This window comes from Cyanistes caeruleus, chromosome 18, assembly GCF_971803275.1.
Source record: "Cyanistes caeruleus chromosome 18, bCyaCae1.hap1.1, whole genome shotgun sequence".
NCBI lineage: Eukaryota > Metazoa > Chordata > Aves > Passeriformes > Paridae > Cyanistes > Cyanistes caeruleus.
Genome location: NC_141718.1, coordinates 5,192,521 through 5,217,544, shown reverse-complemented (window position 1 = coordinate 5,217,544; position 25,024 = coordinate 5,192,521). Strand labels below are relative to the sequence as shown.

The window sequence follows — 25,024 nt, the reverse complement described above, 5'->3', positions numbered from 1 at the left end:
GTGAGATGAACCTAAGTGTGACAACTTTTTGAAAACTATGGTTACAAGCTTTTCAGAGCAGCACAAACAATTCAATGCCTTCAGCTATTTGAATAACCCAGATCTAGGCTTGTTAAGTTTCTTGCCTGATGTATGCTACATTGAAACAAAATTGCACAGCTGAGATGGGATTGTTTATGGGATTGGCCAGTCTGAAACTCTGGAATCAGAATTAAGCTCTGATGCAGGGTCCAAAGGGATTGTACAGGTCTGGGAGCTGCCGCCACCTCAGATTAATTGAGATGCTGTGTTATTTGTAAAGAAGCATGCCAAAATATGTTCTGAACTAAACAGCCATCAGAGGGATGAAACCAACTGTCTGACCTCCTGGTAAACCATGCTGTTTTTCATTTAGATTTCTTCATATTTTTCTTTGTACTTTGCCATTACTCTTTCATTTTCTGATTATCTTGTAACCTGCCAGGTGATTATACCAGCTCATCTATCCTGAAACCCAAGTCTGGAATGGAAGGAAAGGCAATTCCTTTGATACTCTGGCAATTATCCACATTTCCCTGACAAACCTGCTGTGTTGTGACTTCCTTCAGCAAACACCATTTAGACAGGCTGTCCATGTGTCTCCTACATGGATGGCTGCAAGAGTCTGTTCTGCCCTCTCTTAAAGTGGAATCACACCTAAGCAAGCATGAATTAACCTCCATAAAACATTCTACTATTTTTACTCTTAAGTGGCAGGAAGGAGGGACTTAGCTGATACATAAAATATCCAGCTGTGTTATTCATGTTAATTAGGCCTTTGCAGAGACTTATGACTTGGCATCATCCCATTTTCCATAGAAATGTTACTCTGTTATGGTTGGAGAGCCCTTTCATGAATTTCTGGGTCCTGAGTATTAGCTCTTGCTCGGATGCAGACTCATGACAAGGATATCTGGGCAGAGAAATGCATTTGCCAGTCTCTCACAATATGGAATGCAAACCACAACTTTCTTCCCCTCAGACTTGCTAGAAATGCTTCCCTGGGAGAGTGCTGAGACCCTGGCACAGGTGCCCAGAGAGGCTGTGGCTGCCCCATCCCTGGAAGTGTCCCAGGCCAGGCTGGGTGGGGCTGGGAGCTACCTGGGCAAGTAGAAGGTGTCCCTGCCCATGGCAGGGTGTGGCACTGGATGAGCTTTAATGTCCCTTCTAGACCAAACCATTGAACCAGTGATTCTATGAACAGTTTCCTTCATGTGGAAGAGTGCAGTCCCTCAGCCTCAGCACTCCACAGAGATCACCTTTGATGCTGGAACCACCAGTGTCTTGTTACAACTGCTGCTCTTGGAAAGTCTGGGGGTGTAAGCTTTGTTTGGTGTAGAAAGAGTTGAGAAATCATTTTGAAGTAATGCTTAACTTCTGTCTGGGATTTTCTAAGATCAGATCAATGCAGCTGAGATTAAAGGAAGGAAGAAAACATCTTTCTTTCAGGAAGTAAAGTAGCTCCCACAGTAAGTGTTCCTGTTGAGCTACAGTTTTCTTCAGCATGCCACCAGTTATTAGCAACACTATAAAGAATAGATTTCTTAGGTTGTATGAAAAGCAGGTTGAGCTGCAGAGTATTTTGCAGTGAAGAAATGTGCTTGAAAGTGAGCCAAAAGCTGTCATTTCCCTTTTCATCTATTAAAAAGTACATTAACACTGTCAATCATCAGGCTTCAGAGGTTAGGCAAATACAGTCAGTATCTGCCAATAAAATCAAAGATTTAACACATCTCACTATCAAAGTTAGATTAAAAAGAGAAATTTGCCATATGGGCATGAGCCCCAGCTGTGCTCCAGCTCGGGTGACTCTAAACAAGTCCGTGATCCTTTGAAATCCACAGCACTCCTGCAGTTAAAGCAGTGCAAGTGGCTGTGCAGAGCTGGGCAGCAAGGCCAGCCCTCCTGGGTGTCCTGCATCTTCCTGTCCTGGGGAAGGGTGGGAAGGCCAGCTGTGGGAATCAGAAATCTGTCAGCACTTGCTCACCGGGTGTCCCAGTTGTGATGCAGCTGGTTGGATGATGATGAGTTGAGTACAGGTGTCACTTTTATATGTTTTTCTTAAACATTAATTCTGCTCTTTGTGTAGCTGGCAGAAGTTAAAAGCATTTGGTGGATTCTCTGTGCTGCTTTCCTTTCTAATTGGCATTATCTTCTGAGCAGTAGCAGCAAAGACTATCCAACAGTCCAGGCTAAAAGTCAGCTAAGTTAGCAGAGTAATTCCCATCATCCTCAGTAGCTGTTGGATCTGGGTCTGCCCAACCATTTTATGCCAGGATTGCTGAAGACATTAATGTTGAGCAGTGGATATTATTTTTCTGACACTGTAGATTAATCTTAAGACTTTGTGAAACCTTGCTTTTACTGTCTTTTAAGAAATAGGTTTGTGTGTGTGTTTGTTTGTGGTTTGTTGGGTTTTTCTTAACAGACTTCCTTAAAAATCTTCAGAGTCTATGGAAATGTCCATTTCCCCTCATACCTCCTCCCTCTCCCACCACAAAGCTTTTTAACACTTTAGTAGCAGTTGCTTTTCTCTCTCTGCAGCTAACTGGATATTGCAGCAAGAATGTTGGAGTTTCTGCATGCTTGTTTTTATGGGAAAGTGTTTCCTGGACCCAGCAATCTCCATATTGTACTTTACTCAAACTTCCTTTGATCTAAACAAGAACTTCTGGGGTAATTATGATTTTTTATAGTGGTTCTGAGTGTTTGCACCTGACTTTGAGGGTGTGCTGGTGTTTCAGGATGGCCAGTCTTGCCACCTAGGTCAGGGAGCTCTGGAGAGCTGTACCTTGTTTTTGGTTCTTTCCCCATTTTGGCCTTGAAACTGGATTTTTTTATTTGTCCTAGTTGGGGAATAGGATATCTAGATCAGATGAAATGAAACTGTAAACATGCTACAGCTCTGTGAGTTAAAAGCAATTCAGCTGTTTTAAATGTAAATGCTGTAGGATTATATACTTGATTTGTTATAGCTTCCTAATTCTGCTTGCCTCAGCACTTTCCTGGCAGTTAATTGCATCAGGGCTTGGAGAAACATTCCATAAGCTGCTGAAGACAGCTTTGCCACAGGCTGACACACTTCTCCCATGGTTACACAGCAAATGGACACTCTGGGATAATTAGTAAGGAGGAGCTCTGGTGGCCTGGGTACTGTTCTCTGCAGCCTTTTGCCTATGAAATCCTCTCTCTTCCAAGTCTGGAGGTCTTTTGTTTCGGATATTGATGTGAGCAGTGATTAGAATGACTAGGTCTGTGTTTTGGTGGGTAAAGAAATGTAGAGAAATATTTAATATTTTGCACAGACACTCAATGAGGGAGACACAAAGTTCCCCAAAGCTACAATTATTTAAACTTTTCCCTAGTTTTCTTCAATGCACAGAAGAAGTCCTGGGAGCGTAGTAATGCATTTAGGTTCTCACTATTACAGAACCAAGGTCTTAGGAGCAACAATACCCTGTTCAGTTTGATCTCAGGCAAAGACTCGATGGCATTGAGATGGGAGCTGCCCAGTTACAGTCATGCTTAAGATCGAGGCTCTGGGATACAGGTTTAATCACTGTCTTTTTTGTCTTCATTTTCCCGTCTTCAGCATTTGTTTTCTTATTTCTGTAGGTCAGCATCCCTCTGAATAGGTTGTCTTTGTCCTCTCACAATCCTGACTGGCTCTGTACATGGCTTTAAAAAGCAGGACGTGATAAACCTCAAACTGTTAACAATTAGTGCAGTCTGGCGAGTTGCTCTGTGTAGTAGGCTGTCTGATGTGAAATAATGCATTAGAGGAAAATTTTCCTAAGGGAAATTAGACTCAAAGATGCAGGTGGACCATGTGTCTGTCTCTCCTGGAGATGATGTGTCTTCTGAGGCGTAATTAAAATTCTTTGCAATTATTTTCACAATACACAGTGAATGGATAAGTGTGACAGTTGAATGACAAGCATCTATGCACACTAGGACAAGCAGAATGGGTGAATATAGTTTTCTGACTAAAACTTTTGTTTCATAGCTGTTAGGATATAGACATGAAATTGAATCTGCCATTCTTGATGCTGATTTCTTTTCTTTGTGCTTCTTTTTGTATGTCAAACCTCTTACTAGCTTCTCAGATCCTACCCCATGCAGGGGTTGTGGTACGTTGAGTCTGTGGCAGTGGAAGGTGAGAGGATGGTCTGTGGCTCACTCTGCTGAGTTTAGGGAGAAGTGATGTCTCTTCTGATGTGGCAAGGCAGTAACAGATCCATTAGCCTTCACACAGAGCTTTTGGTTGCCTTGCTCAGTCTCCTATTTTCTGAAAGCATCTACACCCCAGGGGCTTAAAAGACTGATGACCTGCCAGGTGCCACGTTTACTTCTTAAACAGGTTAATAGATTTTCTAGTTTTAACCTTAATCTTATCTTGTTAATCATCTCAGCATTGACTAATTTACATTTTTGTTCCAATAGGCAGTTGAAACTAGGATTCACCCCGTTATAAATGTTAGCTATGTTAACCTGTACTCGCTTGTGTTGCATTGCAGCAAAAGTGACCTCAAGTCTTGGAATCATTTCCAGAGACATTATTAACAAGACTGCTGGAGTCCTTATGGTCCTGATAATGGTTGAACTATCTACTTCCATGAAAATTCTGTGGCTTCTGTAGTAAATCCTAGAAATCCTGGACCCTACCCTAAGGTAATGGTGCCGTGTACATGGATGCACTGGTTCATCCCTTTGGAGCTAGAATGTGTCTCGTGCCATTTGTACCAAGTGTCCAAAAGATCACTATCTTCACGTGAAGCTGTACCCCATGTCTGTCTAGGTTGTGACAATGAGGTATTACAAGGAGGTGTCCCCACTCTCTCTATTTGCTGCTGTTTCATTTGCCATGTCCAATTGAATCCATTTGACCAGCACAGGTTCCAGTGGGATGGATACTTTGCCTGATACATATTTTCATTGGAAAATACTCTTTCACAGAGTCACACAATTGTCTTGAGTTGGAAGGGACGCAGAAGGATCATCAAGTCCAACTCTCAAGTGAACGGCATATATGGGGATAACCCCATGATCCTGGCATCATTAGTACCATGCTCTAACCAACTGAGCTAATCTCAGGCTCTCACTTGACCAGCCTTGAATCTGTTGAGGTGTTCAGCCTGGTCTCATTAGGCAGTTTGAATGCAGACAGCACTGATGCTTTTGTTTTGTGCAAAAGGTCACTTAAAGCTGCATTGCAATCAGCTGTCCCTTAGCCCCAGTTTCAGAGGTTCTTATCCTGGGGTTTTTACACTGCAGCCCTGTGCTTCCTTCTCCTCTGTGCCTGCATCTGAAGGGGAAGTTTGAGGGGCTGAGGCTCAGAAACTGGCTTTGTTACGGACCAACTTCCAGGAGTGTTTTCATTTCCATATATCTCAAGTCTCTCATTTAGGAACACATGAGGGAAGGAACCTGTCTGCTGCTGCTGGAGTGTGTCCTCCTGTCCCTTCTCCTGCAGCGGTTCTGCGGCAGCCCCCGCTGCCATGGAGACACATCACCAGTGCCCATTACAGTGGTGCTGAGATGGCGGCTCCTGCTGTGCCTGCAATTCCCATCATCCTGCTCCCATCAGCATTTTTCTGGTTTGAATCCTGCTTTGATGAATTCCATCTTCTCTATGCTCACAGCCCGGTGCCCTCCCAGACATACATTCTCAGATGTAATGTTTTGTGGCCCAAGACATGTGTCTCTCTCTTACTCTGATACCTTTTAATCATTGAAATGCAGAATTTTGAGCTGTTTCTCCCATCTGTTTTTTGCATAAGGCTTCTTCTGGCTTTCACATGATATGTAAGAAGTCAGAAGATCTGCATCTTCCCAGAGGTGAGGTGGTGGTGTGCTCTTGGGATACCTGCAATTCCAGTATGATTAGGGACCCAGTGTAATCCCTGTGCATAAAATGGAAAGTTTTCTGCAACAGGCAAGTCCTGTGGATTCTGGTGTACCTTCCTTTGCCAGAACTGTAGCAAAGAATACACTAATCAGGCAACACTTCTGTGGATAGAACTTAAAGGTTATTTGCTTACTGTCTGTCAAATTGGAGTCAATTTGTTGTAGTTCAGTTTGGAAATTGTTCAAAACTGGTTCTGAACGATGGCAGACTGGTCATGTGTGGCTTCTGGAGGCTCTCACCCTGGTCAGGGCCTTTGGAAGAGGTGTGAATAGTGTCTCCTCCCCTGGTGGGATGAAGGGCATTTGATCAGTTTAAGCAGAGTTCCTATCACTTGCAGCTGTTGCAGGATGGAATGGTAACTATGAAACAGCTCTCAGTCTGTGGGCAGGGCCCTGGGCCTTGCTCTGTGCACTATTTTCTTGGAATGTTTATTTATCATGAGGCTGCTACAGGAGCTGTAATTCTGTAAAACCCTGGGACAGTAACCCTGGCTTCTTCATTGCATCCAGCAGGAAACTGCCCTAAAGTCCTGGTGACTGTATAAAGCACTGATCAGTTCATTGTTTTAATTTTCATTGTGGTTCCTTTCAGCTTCTGGCTCTCTAGCATTCACAATACAGTTCCATCTTTGTTTTGGTGTCACAATCTAATGTGTGGAGGCTGGTGACAGTGCAACGCACGGAGCTTGTGGAGTCTCTGAATTAGTTTGCTCGCATCTGTGGGAAGAACTGGAGCCAAAACCCTCTCCTTTCAGAGGATTAGAATCACATCATTACTGGAGGGAGTTCAGAGAAGAGTGAAAAAAGTGATTAGGGGCCTGGAGGGACTGATGTATGAGGAGAGATCAAAGGGGCTGAATTTGTATCATTTGGATAACTGACTGAATGGGGAACATAAAAGTCTGTGATTATGGAATGTATATAAACAGGGATGTGTCAGGGAGAGATTATTCAATGTGGGATGATTTGGGCAATGGAATTACAGTTGAAAGGCGCAAACAGCTCTTAAATAGGAAAATTTCCCAACAATGAGTTCTGGTGTTCAGTTGTCTCTTGCCGTAAATCCAGTGACTTGAGCTATTGCTTTTTAATTTACTGATGAACGCACATGAAATGTTTCAAATGGAGGTAGGAACGTAAAGCAGAGATTAGTACAGCAATGGCTCTCTGGTTTTATGTCCCTTTGGCCTCTGTGGCTGCATCTGCAGGGTCCATCCAGCTTGGGTGGGACTTGCTGAACAGAGCAGTGAATAGGGCATCGTCAGAAAAAGGCCTTTCCTGGCTTTTTCATCAGATTAATGTGATCAGTCTGAGGTCACCTCTCTGTGGCAACTGTCCTGCTGCAGGTACTTGGGATTTCAGAAAAGGAATACTCACAGAATCAGTAGCTGTGTTGCTTTGGTTCAGCAGTTGGGACTGCCTCGACTTTAAAGTGGGATCTAGGACCTTACTTCCAGAAACAGCAATTGCAGAAATTAGTGTTATTTTAGATGATATTTCCAGCATGCTGCTTTCATGCCTTCTGCCAGGTGCTTGTGCTCTGCATTTCATGGTAGCTACATTCCTACCTCTGCCACTGAACTGCATTTTTAACAACCTTTAAATGAGTCTGGGCTGCTGTATGAATTGACTGGTTATCTTCTCTACTGATGTTAATAATATCTTAATAAATGCAAAAAATGTGCTGGAAATTCCAGACTTCAGTTGCAGCTGAATCTTTCTTTGCCTTCAAGCTAGGGATCTATTTTAACTGAAGTGGTGGCTTGAAAGTTTTCTTTCCCCCCTGCTTATAATATAAAATACAAAAGCCTGGGAGGAGGGTTGTCATCACTAACTGCATTTTCTACCTTGTTGGTATTTTAAAGCAAATCTTCTACATTATCTAACATATCTTTGCCAGTACAATCTGTCATAGTGTTCAATTTTTTCCTGTGTAGCTGGGAATAATAAATAACCTGTTTGTGGGTCAGCTTTGTCCCTGCTCTTGGAGGCTGTGCTCAGCCACACGAGCCAGGGGGAGCTGGGGATATAAGGCAGGTCATGAGCGTACCTGATGTGAGGAGATGCTTAGCAGGCGATGTACTGAATCTTGTGTGTAAAAGAGAGGATCAGTGTAAATGTGTAGGGTAGGGATGGATATCTTTAAAGGCAGTGGGATAGTGTGTGCTCTTGGTATTGTGTATTTCAGAGCAGAGGCTTATTGACTCAGGTACATGAAATAGTGATGCCTCGAAGCGGAATTTCCTTTGGGAGTAGTCACGTGAAAGGGCAAAGGGGAGATGATTGAAATTGAAACCTTCAGACCCTGCTGAATTACTTTTTCATTTTTTTTAAATGGGACTGAATTACTGAAGGAACATTTACTCCTACCCAGGTCTGTAACTGCTGCATCCCTCTCTAGGATAGACGAGAGATGAGACATGGCAGGGGTAAGGTGCTGCATGAGGCTTGAGAATTGCCTGTGGCTGGAACTGCTGTGTCTGCTAGGTATGGAGCAGATGTTCTTTTTGGGAATATAGTGGCTGTTGACTGCTTTTCCCCTGGATTGCTATACTGAATCTCCCAGGTGCACATGAAATTCACAGTCACAGAATTACATGTCAGCATCGTTGTTTATAAGCTGCTTTCCTCAAAGAAGGGATCTGGTGTGAGAAGTGCCCATTGTCTGAGGTGATATTTGCCAGTGTTGATGTAGGACAGCAGCTGATGGTTGGCTGACAAGCAGGCAATCTTACGGGGGGCAGGTTTTCCCAGATGGGAAATTTTTCAGGTTTTCTGGTAAAAGTTTTTGTTTGTGGGTTTTTGGTTTGGTTTTTATTATGGAGAGACTTCTAACACAATGTCAGAATGCAAATGTCAAGATGGTCCTCAAAAAACTTTGTCCTGAGCAGGTTTAAGAGGCTTCAGGCTCAAAGTAGTTTCCCTGAAGAGACTGCTAGAGGATTTCTTGATGTGCTGAAGTATGCTTGACTTATTTTCTGGCTGTACTTGCCTTGTGCCAGAACATGGCCATTTTTCAGAGCTTGGCTGTGTGTTTGCAGTTTTGCCCCAGTAGCATAAACATGTGCAGAATCTGTGTGTTCAGCCCCTGTAAGGGATGACCCTAGAACATTCCTTATCAAATGATACATATCAAAAGATCAATTTTTTGTGTTACAGAAAAAAAATCAGAACATCTGATAGTGAATGCCTATAACATATTTATAAACAATTCTCTGTATTATATTCAGTTGATGCAGATCTGTGTTCATCCCTCACAGCTACTCTGTTTTTCTCATATTTTTATGCCCAGAGATTGAGCAGGAAAAGCTTTCAGAATTGTGATTCCTGAATATGTTGGTTAAGAAGTGCCTTGTGGCAGTGAATTATTGCTAATGGCTGCCAAGCTGCTGCAGACCTCATTGCACAATGCCATTAGTAGTCAAAGAACTCCTTATAACCAAGCAAAGATTTTACAAGGCGCAGTAGTTTTGATCATTTTTACTCTGTTAATTATGTTGCACTTGCTAACAAAATATTGTTTCTGCTTTCCTCTGTGAAGTAAAAGAAATTGTGTTGAAGAGTAGGTTGTTATCCTTGCCCATAGAATGAAGGGCAGTGTTGAAATATTGATGGCAATGCTGATGTCTGAGCACAGAGGAGTTTACTGTGGTGACCTTCTGCTGCCTGGGCTGCAACTCCAGATGGGGATTCAGATTCGATGAGCATGTGGCACATCTCACTTCCAGCAGGCACGCAAGCTCTTCATCTCTTGACAAGGGGGAACAGGATTCTTCTGTACAACTTCAGTGTCTTTGTGCAGAAAGATAGAAAATTGTTTGCATGCTGTTCTTTCCTACCCTGGTCTTCCTGCAGTTTGGGTCTCCCTTCCCAAATGTCCACTTCCCCACTCAGTTTGGTGTCCTCAGTTGTTGTCAGGCTGCACTTCTGTGTTCAGGAATACAAAATCCTGCAAGCTTTCCCTGATCAAGTCCAGCTGTACAGTGGTGGTTTGAGGAGGGAAAAAGTGCATGCTCAGGGGCTGGGCTGAGAGAAACCCACTGTGTTCATGGATCCATCAGATTCTGCATAGTCTGGATTCCAAACAGACAAAATGAGGTATCAAAATGTATTATTTTAAAAATCTTAATGCTTAGTCACCCCATCTCTTGCAAGCTTAATTAGCTCCTCCTTTATGTGGTTTCTGAGTGCAGAACAGGAGCCAAAACAGTCCTTTTAAATTGTGTCACACGATTGTCTTTTTTGCCCATGAGACTGTTCAAGTGGAAGGAGCAGAGCATGGCTGGAATTTATAACCTGTGACCCTCTTGACTGAAAACTGTAATTTTCTAAGCAAATCTCTGTAAGGGGACCATGTTACTGTGACTTCCCATGCAATATAAATAATGTTCTTTTCAGTTTACATCAAACAGATGCTTCCTGATCCAGTGGAATATCTGGTAATTGCTTCTGTAGGTTCCATTTATAGATCAGACTTCTGTGACTAAATTTAATTACTTACAGCTGATTCCAGTGGAAGTAATAAGTTCAAAATAACCTCTGTCATGCTGCTGTGAAAGCAGCATGTTCCCAGGAAAAGGCATTTCCTAATTGTTTCATTTTTCAGGAGAAGTTTTTAACTTTCACCTATTCATTGTCTGATTCAGTGAAGAACTGAGCTCTGCAGGACTTTCCTACTCAGCCATGGGCTGTGATGAAGCTTCTGTGTCTTGCCATTTCCAGGCTGTACTGAGTCACAGACAGTGGAGTGGAAAAGGGCTTTGAGGTCTGCATGCCTGTCCTGCTCTTCCCAGGGATCCAGGCTGGCTGAGGCCAGAATCACCTGCAGGTCTGCAGGAGCCTTTGTCAGACCCAGTGTGGTGGTTGTCATCTTGCACAGTGATGTCCTTCTTGAGCTGTGGCACCCTGATTGGAAGTGTATTTGGAGATGTGTGATGAGAAAGAACAGATGCCTTGAAAGATTGTCATATAATGAGAGAAAAGCTTGGAATTATTTACTGAAGTGTTAACAAAGACCTAAAGGATGATGTGCTTGTTTTTCACTTAATTAGGCAAGAATTAAATGAAAGATGGCTTCACTGATATGCAGAAAAATTTGCTGCAGGACAGTGTGGGGACATAGTGACACTGGTGCAGTTGTGGCAGCTGTACCTTTGCTTATGTCTCTGTTTCTATCCCACTGGATACACACTATCTCAGACCTGCATTTTCTGATGTTCATATGGTCTGTTAGCATGATTGATCTGTGACTGGCTGTCTTTTTTCTGTTGCATATGCATGAGTGCACATACGTGCTCACTTAAGTGAATTTGATTTCTTCATTCTTTCCTTGTCTTTTGCCTTTGTCTGGCACGTTGTCATTTAAATGACCAGTTCTTTACAGACTCTTAAGTGTCACTTTCCATTTCTTTTTGAAACATTTTCCTTGCCTTTTTAGCACCCAGGTGTTTTCTGACTCTGTATCCAGTTATTGACAATCACCAGTGCACAAATCCCACTGTATCAGTGATGACATTCAAGAGTCTTTGAAAAGTTTGTTGTATCTTACAAATAATGAATGGATGTAATTAATGCCTCAGGAAATTTACTGCAATTTATTCTAGACCCTTCCATTTAAATTATATTTTTAAGAGAAACAGTACAAAAAAATTATTATTCTGAAAGCCAAAATAATATGTGCAAGTGTAGTTGTATCACATTTAATTTTTTTCCCCTCAAATAATCTGATTCATTACAAAAATCCTGTCAGTGTAGGTGGAAAGGGGAATTCCTTGGTGACTGCTTGCGTTTTCCACAGGGAAAGCTACAGGCATGCAGCTCTGCTTCTGAATACTGCTCCTTCTTCCCAGGGAGATGCTCAGGGGAATAGCTCAGCTGGGAAGGATTCCTCTGTCATTTAAAGGATGAACTAGGAGGTAATTACTCATGCTACCAGGTCAGTCAGTATTGATGGGGGCTGTTTCAGGATATTAGTATGTGGGAAAGTCTTTGATGGTTGAGAATTGATTTAAATCCTACAAGCTTTGTTGTGTGTGACCTGCCTGTGTGCTCATATTATATAAAGCAGATTTCTAGGAAAGCAGATTGCCCAGACAGATTGAGCTGTGCTCTCTGATCCCATCATGGGTGGTTGGGTGTGGCAATTGTGGAATGCCACTTGGAAATGCCAGGATTTTTACCTGCTGCCATTCAGTTACTGACTAAACAGGCTGGGTGTGGATTGCTGCACAGGTAACTGCCCAACAGTGAATGCCAAAAATGTGAAAAAACTAACACTAAACCAATAAAATCTGAGTGCACATAGCTGCCTGGCAAGTTCCAAAAGCTGTGCAGTGTTCATCACCTGCTCTGGTGAGTGAGCGGTATTTAGTGGCACAGAGCTGTGGCTGGGGCCTTTGAGATGCTGATTTTGGGTGACAGGGTGACAGATCCAGCCTGAAGCCAGCTCGGGAGGGTTCCCTGGTCTCTTGTGCTGAGGAGCAGCACTGGGGCAGGATGGTGCTGGGCAGCACTAAAGCAGGTTCAGAACCTGTGGGACCTCATGCACAGGACATGACTGAGGGGTCTACACATTTTTATCTGAGCTTAGTGTTTGGAAGGGTGAGTGCGTTGAGTTTTCCTCACCTCTTCCCTCTGGACCCTGTTCTTTAGTCTGTTCAGACCCATTCAAGTGTGTTGAAGTGTGCTGTGAGTGAACAGCTGATGACCCAGTACTGACACAGGGATAAATTATTCAGTGTGTCTTATCTGGGAATTCAAGGCTTCATGATGAAACCTACAAAACTGTATTATGCCTCTGACATTCTGAGATTTCATCACTGTATCTTCAATTATTCACTAAGCCTGCTTGTCCTCCTCCCGGCACTCTGACAGGGCTGCGTGCCGGTGGCAAGCAGCAGGCAGTGCTTTCTGCTCTTTGTTCTCCTGCTTGCTCTTGGTACCTTGTGGGGGAGACTTGCCTGGTGCTTACTGTGCTAAACCTCTCATCCAAAGTTCAGATTTGTACAATTCACAGACAGGAAAGAGTCTACAGCCACCTCCATTGCTGGTGGTTTCTCAGCAAGCTGTAATTATTGTGAGCTTTCTCCTTCCCTAGAGACACAGCTTTCACTGTAGCTGTATTTACTCTGCACGAATGCTGCAGCTGAACAGCAGTGACCTGGTTGTCAGAACATCCTCTCGGAAATGCCAAAAGAGAGGCCAGTGGAAGTTGCAGGAAACACTTAGGGGGTCCTCAGGGCACATCTGAGGAGGTCTGTGCTGATGGTGCATGCCTGGAGCTCGGCGTTCTGCCTGTGCCCAGGGGCTCCTGGCTGAAGTGGAACTGTTACCGTGGGGTGTTGTGTGGCAGAGTGTTGAACGGATCTCACTACCATAAGCCTCAAGCTGTTGGCTTTGTAAGGGCAGTTGCCATGTCTGTTAGTCAGGAGAGAATTAACACACTGGATGATTCTGCTGCTGAGCAGCTCCAGTGAACTGGGACTCCCTTGTCCTCTTGCCAGTCTGTGGTCCTTGAGCAGGACACTGCTTGGTTTTCTCCTCCAGCATTCCTGAACCGTGCCTCTGAAAGTGAAGGATCTCTTTTGGCTTAGCATGACCCCTCACATTTGTTCGTAGGGAAGCTCTTCTACCACTTGGCACCTGCCTGCATCAGAGTCCAGATGAGTTCCTGTTAGCTGGAAGGAACTGTGACATATCAAACATTTCTTCTTAGTTTTGATGTCTCTGTGGCTATGTCTGCATGATTTTCAGTTTCTATGCAGCCCTGATAACATTCTGAGGAGTCCAGCCTTGTGCTCTGCAGGCAAGCCCTGGCCATGTGAGAGGCCCTTCTGCTGAGTGTCCCAACAGAGCAGTGCTCCAGTATCTGCTGTGTTCCAGTGTGTGGAAGTTCTAGTCTGTGGTGGATAATTTTAGAAAAGAGAACTGAAATTAATACTATGAACTCATCTCCTGACGAAGGAGAAATTTTCCTGTGGATGTACAGAAAAATGTCTTCATTTCTTCTGGGATTCCTGGGGATGGAAAATCTGAATCAAGGCTGGAGTCACCATACCAAGGCATGCCAAATACCTTAGAACTTAGAATATTTTCTTCCAAGCCAAGACTTTACACAAGTAATGGAGTTCACAGGATATGTGAGAAAGACCAGAACTTGTCTACATAGACACAGCTTTTGCTTTCTTTGTCATCACTTGAATAATTTCAGCCAGATGAAGAACGGAGAGAATGTATGAGGAGGGCAGAGAGCTTGCCCTTTACTGGCTTACCCTGGGCACAGAACTTAGGCATGGTTGTCATTAGAAAGCATGCAGCCTCTTAAATTCAGGTATGTTCTGTAATAAAATGCTTTCTCCTGCCTACTCCAGTTATTTGAATTAAGTACAGTTGTAACTTAAAGGTTACTTAAAGATAACATTAAAGGTAACTTTAATAAGGGTTTCCAGGTGATATTGCCTAGGGCAGCTTTCTGTCTGTGGAAGAGACACAGGGAGTGCCTCTGCACAGGGGAGCTGCTCATGTCCTCCACAGAGGAAGACTTGCTCCATAGACACACATTCAATAAATGTGAATAATAAGAAATCTGACACTTTTATGGAACTGACACAAACCAAGTGAGTTCAATAGCAAAGCTAGAAATGCAGCCAGTACTCCTGCTGTTCTCCTGGCCTGTAGGAATAGAAGCTGCTAACTAGCATTTGGAATCTCTGGTGCCATTTTTTGTGTGGTGAGTAAAGGAAGGTAGATTACATTGTTTTCTGGTAGTCCAGTACAGGCAATGCAATGTTTTGTGTTCCTGGAGCACAGACCCTTTCTGGCAACTGACCCTTTCCATCCTTTCTTGGGGTTGCAAAGCTGAGAAGAGCTTGGGTGCTTGCTGAGAAAGGGGCAGGGTGCTCTTCTGCTGATGTTTTGTCCCTTTTCTGGAGACACAAGTGGATCAGCCTGATGGGTTGTTCATATTGTGTCTGGTGCAAGCAGCTGTGTGAAAACCCCAGGGATCACGGTAAAAATCAGTTTTTTGTGTTGGTTACCACTGCCTCAAGTTGGAGATGATGTATGCAAGAAAGAAGAGTCCCCAGTCCTTTGCTATTGTGCCCTCAGTAGGGCTCCTTTGTTTGATGGATTTTGCAGTGTATTAGAAAATGAAAATCTCTATTTTTGGACTTGGCTGTTGCAGCCCCACTGAAGAATGACACCTATTCTGGAGTCCATCCAGATACTGTTCTAACAGCAAAACAGAGAAGTGGTCGGGCAACTAAAATAAAGCAGATGTTTAGCAGGGAAATAATTTACAATTGGCCAGTTTGATGGTACCTCTTGACCCTTTCAGGGCTGTTCAATAAAACTAGCAGTTTCCATAGCAACTACTAAATTACTTGGTGCTTCAGAGATCTGTGATAAAGGAGGCGAATCATTGTAGGGAAACATGGTGTTGATGTTTCTCCCCTTTGCATTACAAGAGTAATGATCTGGCAAAACTTACTAAATGGGACGCCCCTGCTGAAGAATTTTTCCCACGTTCACTTGGGCCAAAGAGATTTATATGTTTAGTACTTTTGCAAATTTGATTTTTCCCCTCTTTCCTGTCATCAGCTCTGTCCTTGGCAGGCGGTGCTGGCTGGGCGCTGGCAGGGTGATGGTGAGCCAAGAGGCAGGAGCCCATGTCTGTGCTGGGCTTCTCTGTCACAGTCCCTGCTGAGCATCAGGTGCTTCTCCAGGGAATGTGGAACAGCTCCCCACTGCAGCCCCCCACCTGTGAGCACATGGCAGTCACTCTTATCCTTTTCTCTAACTACTGTGTATTTCATCTTGCTTTCGTCTACTGCTCTGCTCTCCTGGAGATTGTACGGCTCAGATTTTTTTTCTACTTCACCAGTAAGAAAGGATGTAGCTAAAGATCAGGGCAGTCTTGAGAATGGACCCATGGAGATGTGTGATAAATAGGTGGCTTTAGGACTTACTTTCCACAAAGTCCAGTGTAATTCTGGTGGCTCTCAGGGTGCGTTATACTTCTCTTGGAATGTTTGGTTGTATGCAGAGCTGTTGCTTTTGTGGAGCCTGTCTGCTGTGTTGGAAAAACTGTGTTAAAATCCTGAAATGCTAGTTTAAAATATTGCACTTCACTAATTCTTGTCATTTTATTATTATATTTTATTATATTTATATTATTATATTACTGTGTTATTATATTACATTGTCATCAAATTGCCATTTGCTGATCAAAGTTTATCTGACTTTCAGCAGTTACAGAGTTTTTGAGTCATTTGGGTGAAGTGTCTTGTCATGGTAAGCCAAAGTTGTTAAAGGATTGTTAAATGACCTCTGCTATCCCAGTGCAGTCAAGAGCATTTCCAAAGCAACCCTAAATGCTTTTCAGATTCACAGCAATCAAACAGCACCTAAACCAGGAGGAGGCAGGATAATTGGGAAGTGCAGGGATTTTACAGATGGAGAGTGAAGCCAAGAGGGTCCAGAGGAAGAGTACCCAGATTGGGGAAAATAATTAAATTTATAATTTATATCATAGTGCAGTGCTGAAAGTAAACTAAGCACCAGGTAATTAATTGTGCACAATTAATAAGAATGATTAAATGCTCTTTGGATAAAACAAGGCAAGATTTTTTACACCCACCCACCTATCTACCCATCTTGTTTTTCTCTATAGGCTCAATGGAGCTTAGAGGAAATTTCCATTCCTAAGTAGTCTAGTTCTGTAAGAGGCACCTTGGAAACAGGTAGGACATAAAGAAACAAAGCTGCAGAGACAACAAATCTGTTGTGCTGATTCTCCAGGGCAGGCTGACAGCTGTGGTTCAGGTGTCAGCCAGATGTAGGACTGTGAAGGAAAAGTGTTACCTGGGGTGCAACCTTAATTTTGGGAAAGCAGGAATTCAGCTGGTGTGGTCAGCAGCAGTATTTATGCATGTGCTACATGTGTTCTGAATTAAAGTGCAGTCTTCCCTCTCTTCGCATTCCTGAAATCCCACAGCAGAGATTTGTCCGTATTTTTCTCTAAAATTTGGCTGTAAAACAGTTACAAGAGGAGAGGACAGATTCAACCTGGTGCTTGGCCCTGAGAAGCTGTGGCAGCTGTTCACACATTCCCTCCCTTCTGCTGGTCCCTCGCATGGCTAGCACTGGTCAGTGGGTGCAGCTGGCCCTGAGGGGCACTGGGTCTGACTGCACGAGAGGTGTTCTGCAGACTGAGAACATTAAATGCATCAGAGATTATTCCTGCTATTTTTGGCATCGTCTCCTGATCTGGCAAACCAAGGGAGCATTATGGAAGAAGCATTTTCTGTGTGTTTGCCTTTCCTGCCCCGATGGCCGGCTGTCCAGGGTCTGAAGCTGACAGCAGCAGGAAGGTGGCTTGAGTTTCCTGCCCTGTGTACAATGGCAGCCTTTGTCTAAGACCAAGGTGCTTTTTTTCAAGTTTTCCGTGTTTGGTTGACAGGAATTTTCTGCTTCAAGTTCTTCTGATGCTGTTCCAGTTTTGTTCCTCTGTCTCTGTTATCCAATGAACGTTGGGCAGCAGTGTGCCATGTCCATGAGCCTGTGGTGTGAGATGTGGTGGCAGAGGGATCCCTGCAGAAAGGGGGATGAGCAGGGAGGGGAGATCCCAAATGTAGAATCTGTTGCTGCATTCCTTGTGTGCAGGAGCTTGACTTGTTTTTTTTTTTTAGCAAAATCTTGGGGAACTTAAAGGTTCCATTCATTATTTACATGCTGTGTCTTTGTACTGTGTTTTTATCTTCATTGCATATGTTGTATTAATTATAAACCAATTACTGTTTCCTAAAACAGTTCTTGCATGTTGATATCAGAAGATTTAATAAAAAATTTAGCTCCCCTCTTGGTATTGGCCATTTAATTATGACATTTGCATTCTAATCCTGTTTCAGATTGCACAGGGAAATCTAGTATTCAGGGTCTCAACAGTTACCTAGATGGGTTATCAAATGATGAGGATCAAAAAAGCTAATAGGCATGTTTATATGTGTTGTCTGGACACTGCAGCCATCAGTCCAGTGGCAGCTCTAGAAGGGCAGACAGAAATTCTCCTTTTCCATTAAATGGACCATAATAATATATGGAAAATACTGATGTGTACAGAAACAACATGGATCAATAAATTGAGCAGAAGACATAGGACTTGTGCTTAGAATTGCAGAGAGGGGCTGTGCCTGCCGAGGCAGATGCTGACTGCTGGGCCACCAGCTGGCCCCACAGAACTGCCCTGGCCGAGGGGCAGGGCCATCTCTGTGCTCTTCTCGTGCTCACACAAGTTTCGAAAAATTAAGTGGAGGGTAGGGCAAAGCAGTGAAATCTTTATTCCAGCTGTGAAAACATGGAATGTTCTGAAAAACATGGGGCAAAGAGGCAAGTATGCAAAAATGGGTGGCAAAACCTGAGTGAGGTGGGAAGACATACTGCCCTTTGAGTTCTGTGCTGGGAGGGATGCCATTTCACCTCGCTGGGTTCTGTCCTGTGGCCAGCAGTTTGAGCAGCCTCTGCTACAGGAACAGTGTTTTGCATGGCTCAGAAGACTCAAGTGCCAAACGTATTTTGTCAGTTAATTAATTGGAGTAACTTATTTTTGTTTCCAGAATATCAACAGTGCTTTCAAAGGCATTGTGGATAAAAAGCTCTATCTATTCCTTATCCTCCCTCCTTCCCTTGGCTGCATGAAATTGGGTAACTGGGCAGAAGCACAGCCTGTTGTGCAGGAGGCTGAGCCCACCTGGCTGTCTGAGCCTGCACTGGTGTCTGATTCTCAGAGATGTGGGAATGCTCACTTAACAGCCTCTCCAGCACATTATCAGGGAGTTGATGAGATTGGCTGCTTTGTAGAGCTGCTTTGGACTCTTTAATCTTTGTCCCTTCCCGAAAGGCTCTTGCTGGCGAGAGCTGCATCCCTGCTCTCCCTGTCCTATGGGCAGTGGTGTGCTGGGCAGAGCTCAGGCTGCAGGTGCTGGGAACCCCTGACATGCTGTGGCTCTGGAGGTGGGAACAGCACAGCTGTGTCCATCCTGCTAACACAAGGACAGGAGAAAAGAGTTCCCATTGAGAGAGAGGCATCTGGTGCCAAATTCCAGCTGAGAGTGAGGCTTTCTTCTTGCACAGTGCCTTGTTCCTGGAATGTGTGATGCAGAAATTGCAAAAATGAACGAGATGGTTCCAGCTGTCTGTATTACACTGAGGATGCAGAGAGCCAGGTTAGAAAACACCTGCTGTTTCTGTCTTTAGTGAAACGTTGTCTCTCTCTCCTTGCTTTAATCTTCTTAAAAGGAATTGATCTGTTTTTTCATATTGGGGATCACTGGAAAATTAATGTAACTGTTCCTGTAGAGTGAGCGCTGTAGTATCTTCACATAATGTGATTTAAAATTTAAAGCTCTCTCAGCAGGGGAGGGCTCTGTCTGTGTCGGGACCAGGAGCTGCTCCTTGGCTCGTTCCTTCAGCTACAGCTGCTGGCTCCCTGCCTTCCCTTTTCCTCTCCTCTTCCAAAGGGTGATTCTCGCCATTTCCTCTTTCCAGACTTTTCCCCTTGATACAGTGTCTTCATTCCAATACTAAACTAACTTCTGAAATGCCTCTTGGGGAGGAAATAGGTGATGTGAATGCTTTTTTATTTACTTAGTTAAAGGGCCATGGGGAACACAATGTGCAGAGAGCATTGTTGTGTATGCTGGAAACTGGAAGAGGAAGGAAGGAAGGGTCTTTTTGCAGGAGAAAAATAGGCCAAAATTGTACTTTCTGTTATGATTAATAGGTTTCTCTTTTGGGCTTTGAATGTTGTGTTTGTATTCAAATTAAGTAGTTTCCAGGGGCACTTCCAGGAATAGATGTGCAGAGCAGATAAAAGCCCTTTCATAAAGGATGTTCAGAATGTGCGGAACTGAACTGTATGTTTGTGGGTCTTGCTCCTCTTGTCTCCTCCTGTCACCTGGAGCCTGTGCAAGGTTCAGAGGATGGGGATTCTCATTTCTCAGCATTCCAGATGTGCCAGTGAAGCACAAGGTGCTGAAGATGCCCACACACCACATGGAACTCGGTGCTGTTGGCTGTATGTCCATGCCCACCTTCTGGAGAGCTGAACCAGAGGTACGGCTGTCCTGGACCAAGCAGCCTTGTGGGCTGGAAAGGTCCCAGTCAGATTCGTGCTGTATCCAACTCCCTCTGTCATCAGGCAGTAAAGAAAGTAATTAGCTGGTAATCCTGCAAAAACAAGATTGAACAGTGTACAGCATGATTTAGGTGACACTTCACACTCTGCTGGGAGGACTTGTGCTTGGTGGCTGCTGCGTGTTGTTAGTTCTTTGTATTTTCTTTGATTTAAAGCTTCATGCTTGTAATCTAGTTAACACTGAATTGGGTTTCCAGTACAGTGCCTTGTTTGGTTCAATAAGAACACATTTATACTAAAGGTTAATGAAAAGCATTTTGCTTTCATTGAATTCATTAAAAGGGGTTCTACAATCAAGACTTACTAATGGAAAAGAGATTAAATATTCATGTCTCTAAATTTCTCACATCATTTCTGATTTTCCTTAATCTCTGCCTTCCTGGATTGGAGTCCAAAAGTGCCTGAATGTTCTAACGAGTTCAGAAATTAATGAAAGATTTCTTCTGTTTAAGTAAAAAGACTTCCCAGATGTATACATGATCTATCTTGAGTGCAGGTCTCTGTGCTATTTTGGACAAAGAGAGAGTTATGAGGTCCTAGCCAAGAGGGCCAATCTCAAGGAGCAGTATTGGTTCTTAAAGCACTTTTAAAGAATACAAATGCTTTATCCTCTATATTTGTGCTATTGAAATAGGTCTGAATGAATTCAAAGTACAGAAGGATTTGCATTAGAAAGGTATTAGCTGGGCATGAAGATAAAACCTGACTAACAGGCATCAAAGGTACTTAAAGATTCAAGACCTTTTTATAACAGTGTCCAGATGTGTGTGCTACAAATATCTGAGTACTTTGTAAATAGTGGATTGTGTTTTCTGTGTTCTTTTTCCCCAGTATCTCCCAGGCAGCTCTGGATACCCTTTGGGCCAGGGGGTACTGCAGGTTCCCATAAATGGTTTTCTGGAGAATGAAGAAAAATAGTCTTGTAAACAGTTTCAGAATTATGAGTGTCTTGCTTTAGTCTAAGAAGCTTGTATGGATCAATGTAGGCGTGTAAGTGTGTGTGTGTTTTATCTATAGTGCACTTAGCAAGTGGGGCAGTGCTGGACAGTGTCTGCCTCAGTGGATGTGAGTGGAGAAAGAAGGCTCAGCTCCTGGCTGCATCTTTGTGTTGTGTTTCATTGCAGCTTGAGCTTTCAGTACATTTTGGGCCCTGCTAGTGCTGGACATTGATATTGGACTCATTGGCAAGAGCTGACGAGAGAGGAAGGGTTGCTTCTGTGCTGTGTGAGCCAAGACTGGCAAGGAGGGTCTTGAGAAAAAGCATCTGGTTATAAGCAGTTAAGAAGTAGTATTTGGCCAAGTCCAAGGGGTAAGCTTTGTCCTACTAGTACTGACCAGCCCTGGTCTCCAAAACAGTTCAGAGGTCTTGCTAAAACTCAAAAAGTGATCACAATGAGGGGGTGCACGCTGGTGGATTCACAGACCGGACTGCAGTGTTGGGTGGCATTGATTGCAGAGAAGCCGGGGTGCGATGGTGTGGCCTGTTGTCCACCAGCATGAGATCAGGGCAGCTGTGTTATTTGTGCCTGTTTGATGGCTCAGTGATGGGCATTGCTGTTGCCTCTGTTCCTGCAGGCATACTTCCGTCAGGGCGTGGCCCTGCAGTACCTGGGACGCCATGCGGATGCGCTGGCCGCGTTTGCGTCGGGGCTGGCGCAGGATCCCAAGAGCCTTCAGCTTCTGGTCGGCATGGTCGAGGCCGCCATGAAGTCTCCCATGCGAGGTAAGCACACGGGGGTTCAACTATCCTTCTGGTTGAGTGGGACAGTAAGATGGTGATAGCCAGCTTGAGGGCCACTGGGGATGAATCAGACTGGGTTTGTACAGCAGTTCCCATGGAGTCCTTGTTCATTTTTCCTTTCTCCAGTATCAGGCAGAGGTGTGTGCTGCTGTGGCCCTGGCTGTATTGTTACTGGAGCACCTTCCCACAGTGTTTTGGTTGGGAGGAGCACATCTGAAATGCCCCAGGCCAGTGTTTGCCCAGAAGAGCACATCAGCAGGTTTTCTGTGGGACTAGTGTCTCTAAAACATAGCATTCCAGAAGGCAAAAAGGCTGCTCTGCTAATTCACTTCTGTTCAAGCAGTGTTTGAAATCACAGAGACCTTGAAGCCATATGAGCTGTGCAGTGTTTTGCCTCTCTTTCATCGTGTCCCTGTTTCCAAGATTTTTTTTTCTCTTGAGGAAGGGGGTTGTCTCCTCCTAGCTCTGTTTCTCTTGCAGGCTTTGTGCTGCAGTGCCCTAATGCTATTAGTCAGGAGGGAACATGGCAATTGTCATCCTCAGCAGATGGTGCTGGGGGCCACAGGAGGAGCCAAGGAGCACTGAAATGAAAAAATATCCTTGATGGTGTTTCCTTTTTTGCAGTGTTTTTCTCCATCTTACAAAATGAATTAATCTGGAAGTTTCTGTCCTATACAGCAGCTACCTGGTGGATGCAATTTGATTTGCTACTCAAAGGTACTAAGGCTGCTGCTTAGAATGCAGGTTATATGGTATTCTGTGGGAGCATCCTCAAATTTGGCAGGATGATCTCTGGCTGACTGCCCTGCAGCTGTGTATTAACTGTGCTCCCTGCTGCAGTTAGACAAATCAAAGCAGTTGGGCAGGTCCAGTGCTATCATGCCACAGGAGCACTGTCTCCTGGAGAAGGAGCAGCTTCTTTCTGCAGTTTTGGTCACCTCTCTTCGCACACATCCTGTGCTTGGTCAGGCACAGACGTTGCATACATTCATCTGAAAGTTTTGCTGGAGGAGCAAAACCTGCAATGCTCTCAGACACTGCAGATGGCCCATTTCCAGTTTCCTACAAAATTCCACAGATAACTTCTGTATTCCTTCTGCCATTAGGCCAGACTTCAGAGCTCAGTATGAGACTGCTCTGTGCTGAGACTGCTCTAAGCTCTATTCTTATGCTGCCTACCTGAAGTGCTTTCTGCAAGGCAAACAGCAGCTTGCCAGGTGATCTGTCTTGATATGCCAGATCTTAGATGGTACCTTTGAGCCCCAAGCTCCCTTAATAAATCTTCGTTGGATTTGAGCTGTCTGGCCCTTAAGTCATGTGTCATTTGTTTATGAGAAAATCAAGATGAGTTGTGACGTTGATTCCTGAGTATCTCTGTCTTCGGTTTTGCGCTTCAGAGTCCCTGGAGCCCACCTACCAACAACTGCAGAAGATGAAGCTGGACAAGAGCCCTTTTGTTGTGGTGTCTGTGATTGGCCAGGAGCTCCTGACTGCAGGCCACCACGGGGCCTCTGTGGTGGTGCTAGAGGCTGCCCTGAAGATTGGCACTTGCAGCCTGAAGCTGCGGGGATCAGTGTTCTCTGCACTGAGCAGTGCGTACTGGTCCCTCGGGAACACGGAGAAAAGCACTGGATACATGCAGCAGGACTTGGACGTAGCCAAGAGTTTAGGTAAGAGTCCTCCTTTCACTCCTGGAGTGCTGGGTTGGGGCTGGTGAAACAAATCCAGAGCGAGGTTAATGATCAGCATCTCTATCGAATACTCAGGTTTCTGTGGTTTTCACAAGCTGCTAAATCCAATCTGAAGCTTCTGAAATGTGCAGACTGCAGATCTGTGCGTCCCTGTTTGCCTGCCTGTGTGAAGGGGCAGATGATCAATGGATGTGCTAAGGTTTTACAGGGTTTTCTAATCACCTGATATCATATATGTGAGAGCTGCTCTTATTTCCTGTGTAGACTCGGGCTCAAAACCTTACACGAGTCTTAAATGAAGCCATCTGCTTTTCCAAATATTTGATGGACAAAAATACTCACTCTAAGATTCTGGGGTGATAACCAGGGAAGGAACATATCAGTAGTGACACAATGATGAGCAAAGAGTGTTTAAAAATAAACAAATTCAACAATCCCTCTTGAGTACAGTATATTCTGCACACCAGTGAGATTGCACTCAGCTTTGGGGGTGCTGTAGGAGAGCAGACAGGTGTGAGACAAAGCCCTGACTCTGCAGAGCTGGAGAGACAGTGCCCAAAGGCTCAAGCCAGGACCCTTCACTGAGAGTATAGGGACTGCTGTCTTGATGGCTGTAGGTGTGCTTTGTACATCTGAGCTGAGTTGTGCTGCAGAATTGCTTTCTGGAGAAAGCTGGCATGCTTTTTGCTTGTTCTAGGCCATGACCATTGACTGGCCTTCACAATGCCAAGGAAGGAATAAACAAGGAGGAATGGAAAATTGCCAAGTGTTAGGCTACAGAAGAAAGTAAAACAATTTTAAAAATAAGATTGATGGCTATTGTAGAAGTTTCTGAAGGCCAGCAAAGAGGGAAGTTTGGCTGTGTATTAAACATAAAGATGAGTTTGTTCTAATGCTGTTCTCGCACCAGAATATCACTTGTACCCCATGTTTTAGTTTTCCCACTGGATGCTTCCAGCAGTGCCTGTATTAGCTAATCTTTGTTTTGTTTGCATGTGACACAGGTGACCAGACAGGAGAATGCCGAGCTCATGGAAATCTGGGCTCTGCATTCTTCTCCAAAGGAAATTACCGGGAAGCTCTTACTAACCACAGACATCAGCTGGTGCTTGCCATGAAGCTCAAGGACAGAGAGGTAGGAAGCTTAATACACAGTCAAGGCTGGTAGTCTGCACAGCATGGTATTCCAGACAGATCTGAACATTTCAAAAAGCCTTGTCAAACCCCAAGAATTTGGAAGCTGTGACTTCTTCTGGGTGTCTGCTTGCCTTAAGGAAAGTCTTTGTACCAGTAGCTATGATATGTGAGTGCAAGGGGCAGGATGCTTGGGTTGTCCATTTACCTTTCCCATATCTAGTCTCTGGGCTCTGAGCTCTTTTTCCTCCCTCTCCCTTACCCTCCTTGTTCCTACAGCACAGAGGCTCTGGGCTCCAGGGATAGGAGCTGCTGCTGGGTCAGTGTCAGTGCCATGTTGCT

At 44.2% G+C, this 25,024-nt stretch overlaps 1 protein-coding gene and 1 long non-coding RNA gene across 6 annotated transcripts in view; one reads left to right on the top strand and one right to left on the bottom strand.

Annotated features, from left to right (window-relative positions):
• The window catches only part of TTC28 (tetratricopeptide repeat domain 28), a 104,728-nt gene that overhangs the window by 35,290 nt on the left and 44,414 nt on the right, over positions 1-25,024 (top strand). For all 5 annotated transcript variants that reach the window (XM_086855977.1, XM_086855975.1, XM_086855976.1 and 2 more), the window contains 3 exons: positions 21,692-21,839; positions 23,255-23,527; positions 24,553-24,683. In XM_086855977.1, coding sequence (XP_086712103.1) covers positions 21,692-21,839; positions 23,255-23,527; positions 24,553-24,683 — 552 coding nt within the window. The remainder of the gene's footprint in view (positions 1-21,691; positions 21,840-23,254; positions 23,528-24,552; positions 24,684-25,024) is intronic.
• LOC147649891 (uncharacterized) lies at positions 1,613-6,214 on the bottom strand. Its single transcript, XR_015277758.1, has 2 exons — positions 6,060-6,214; positions 1,613-5,884 (listed from the first exon to the last, which is right to left on the bottom strand). It is a non-coding gene; the product is annotated as an uncharacterized LOC147649891 (long non-coding RNA).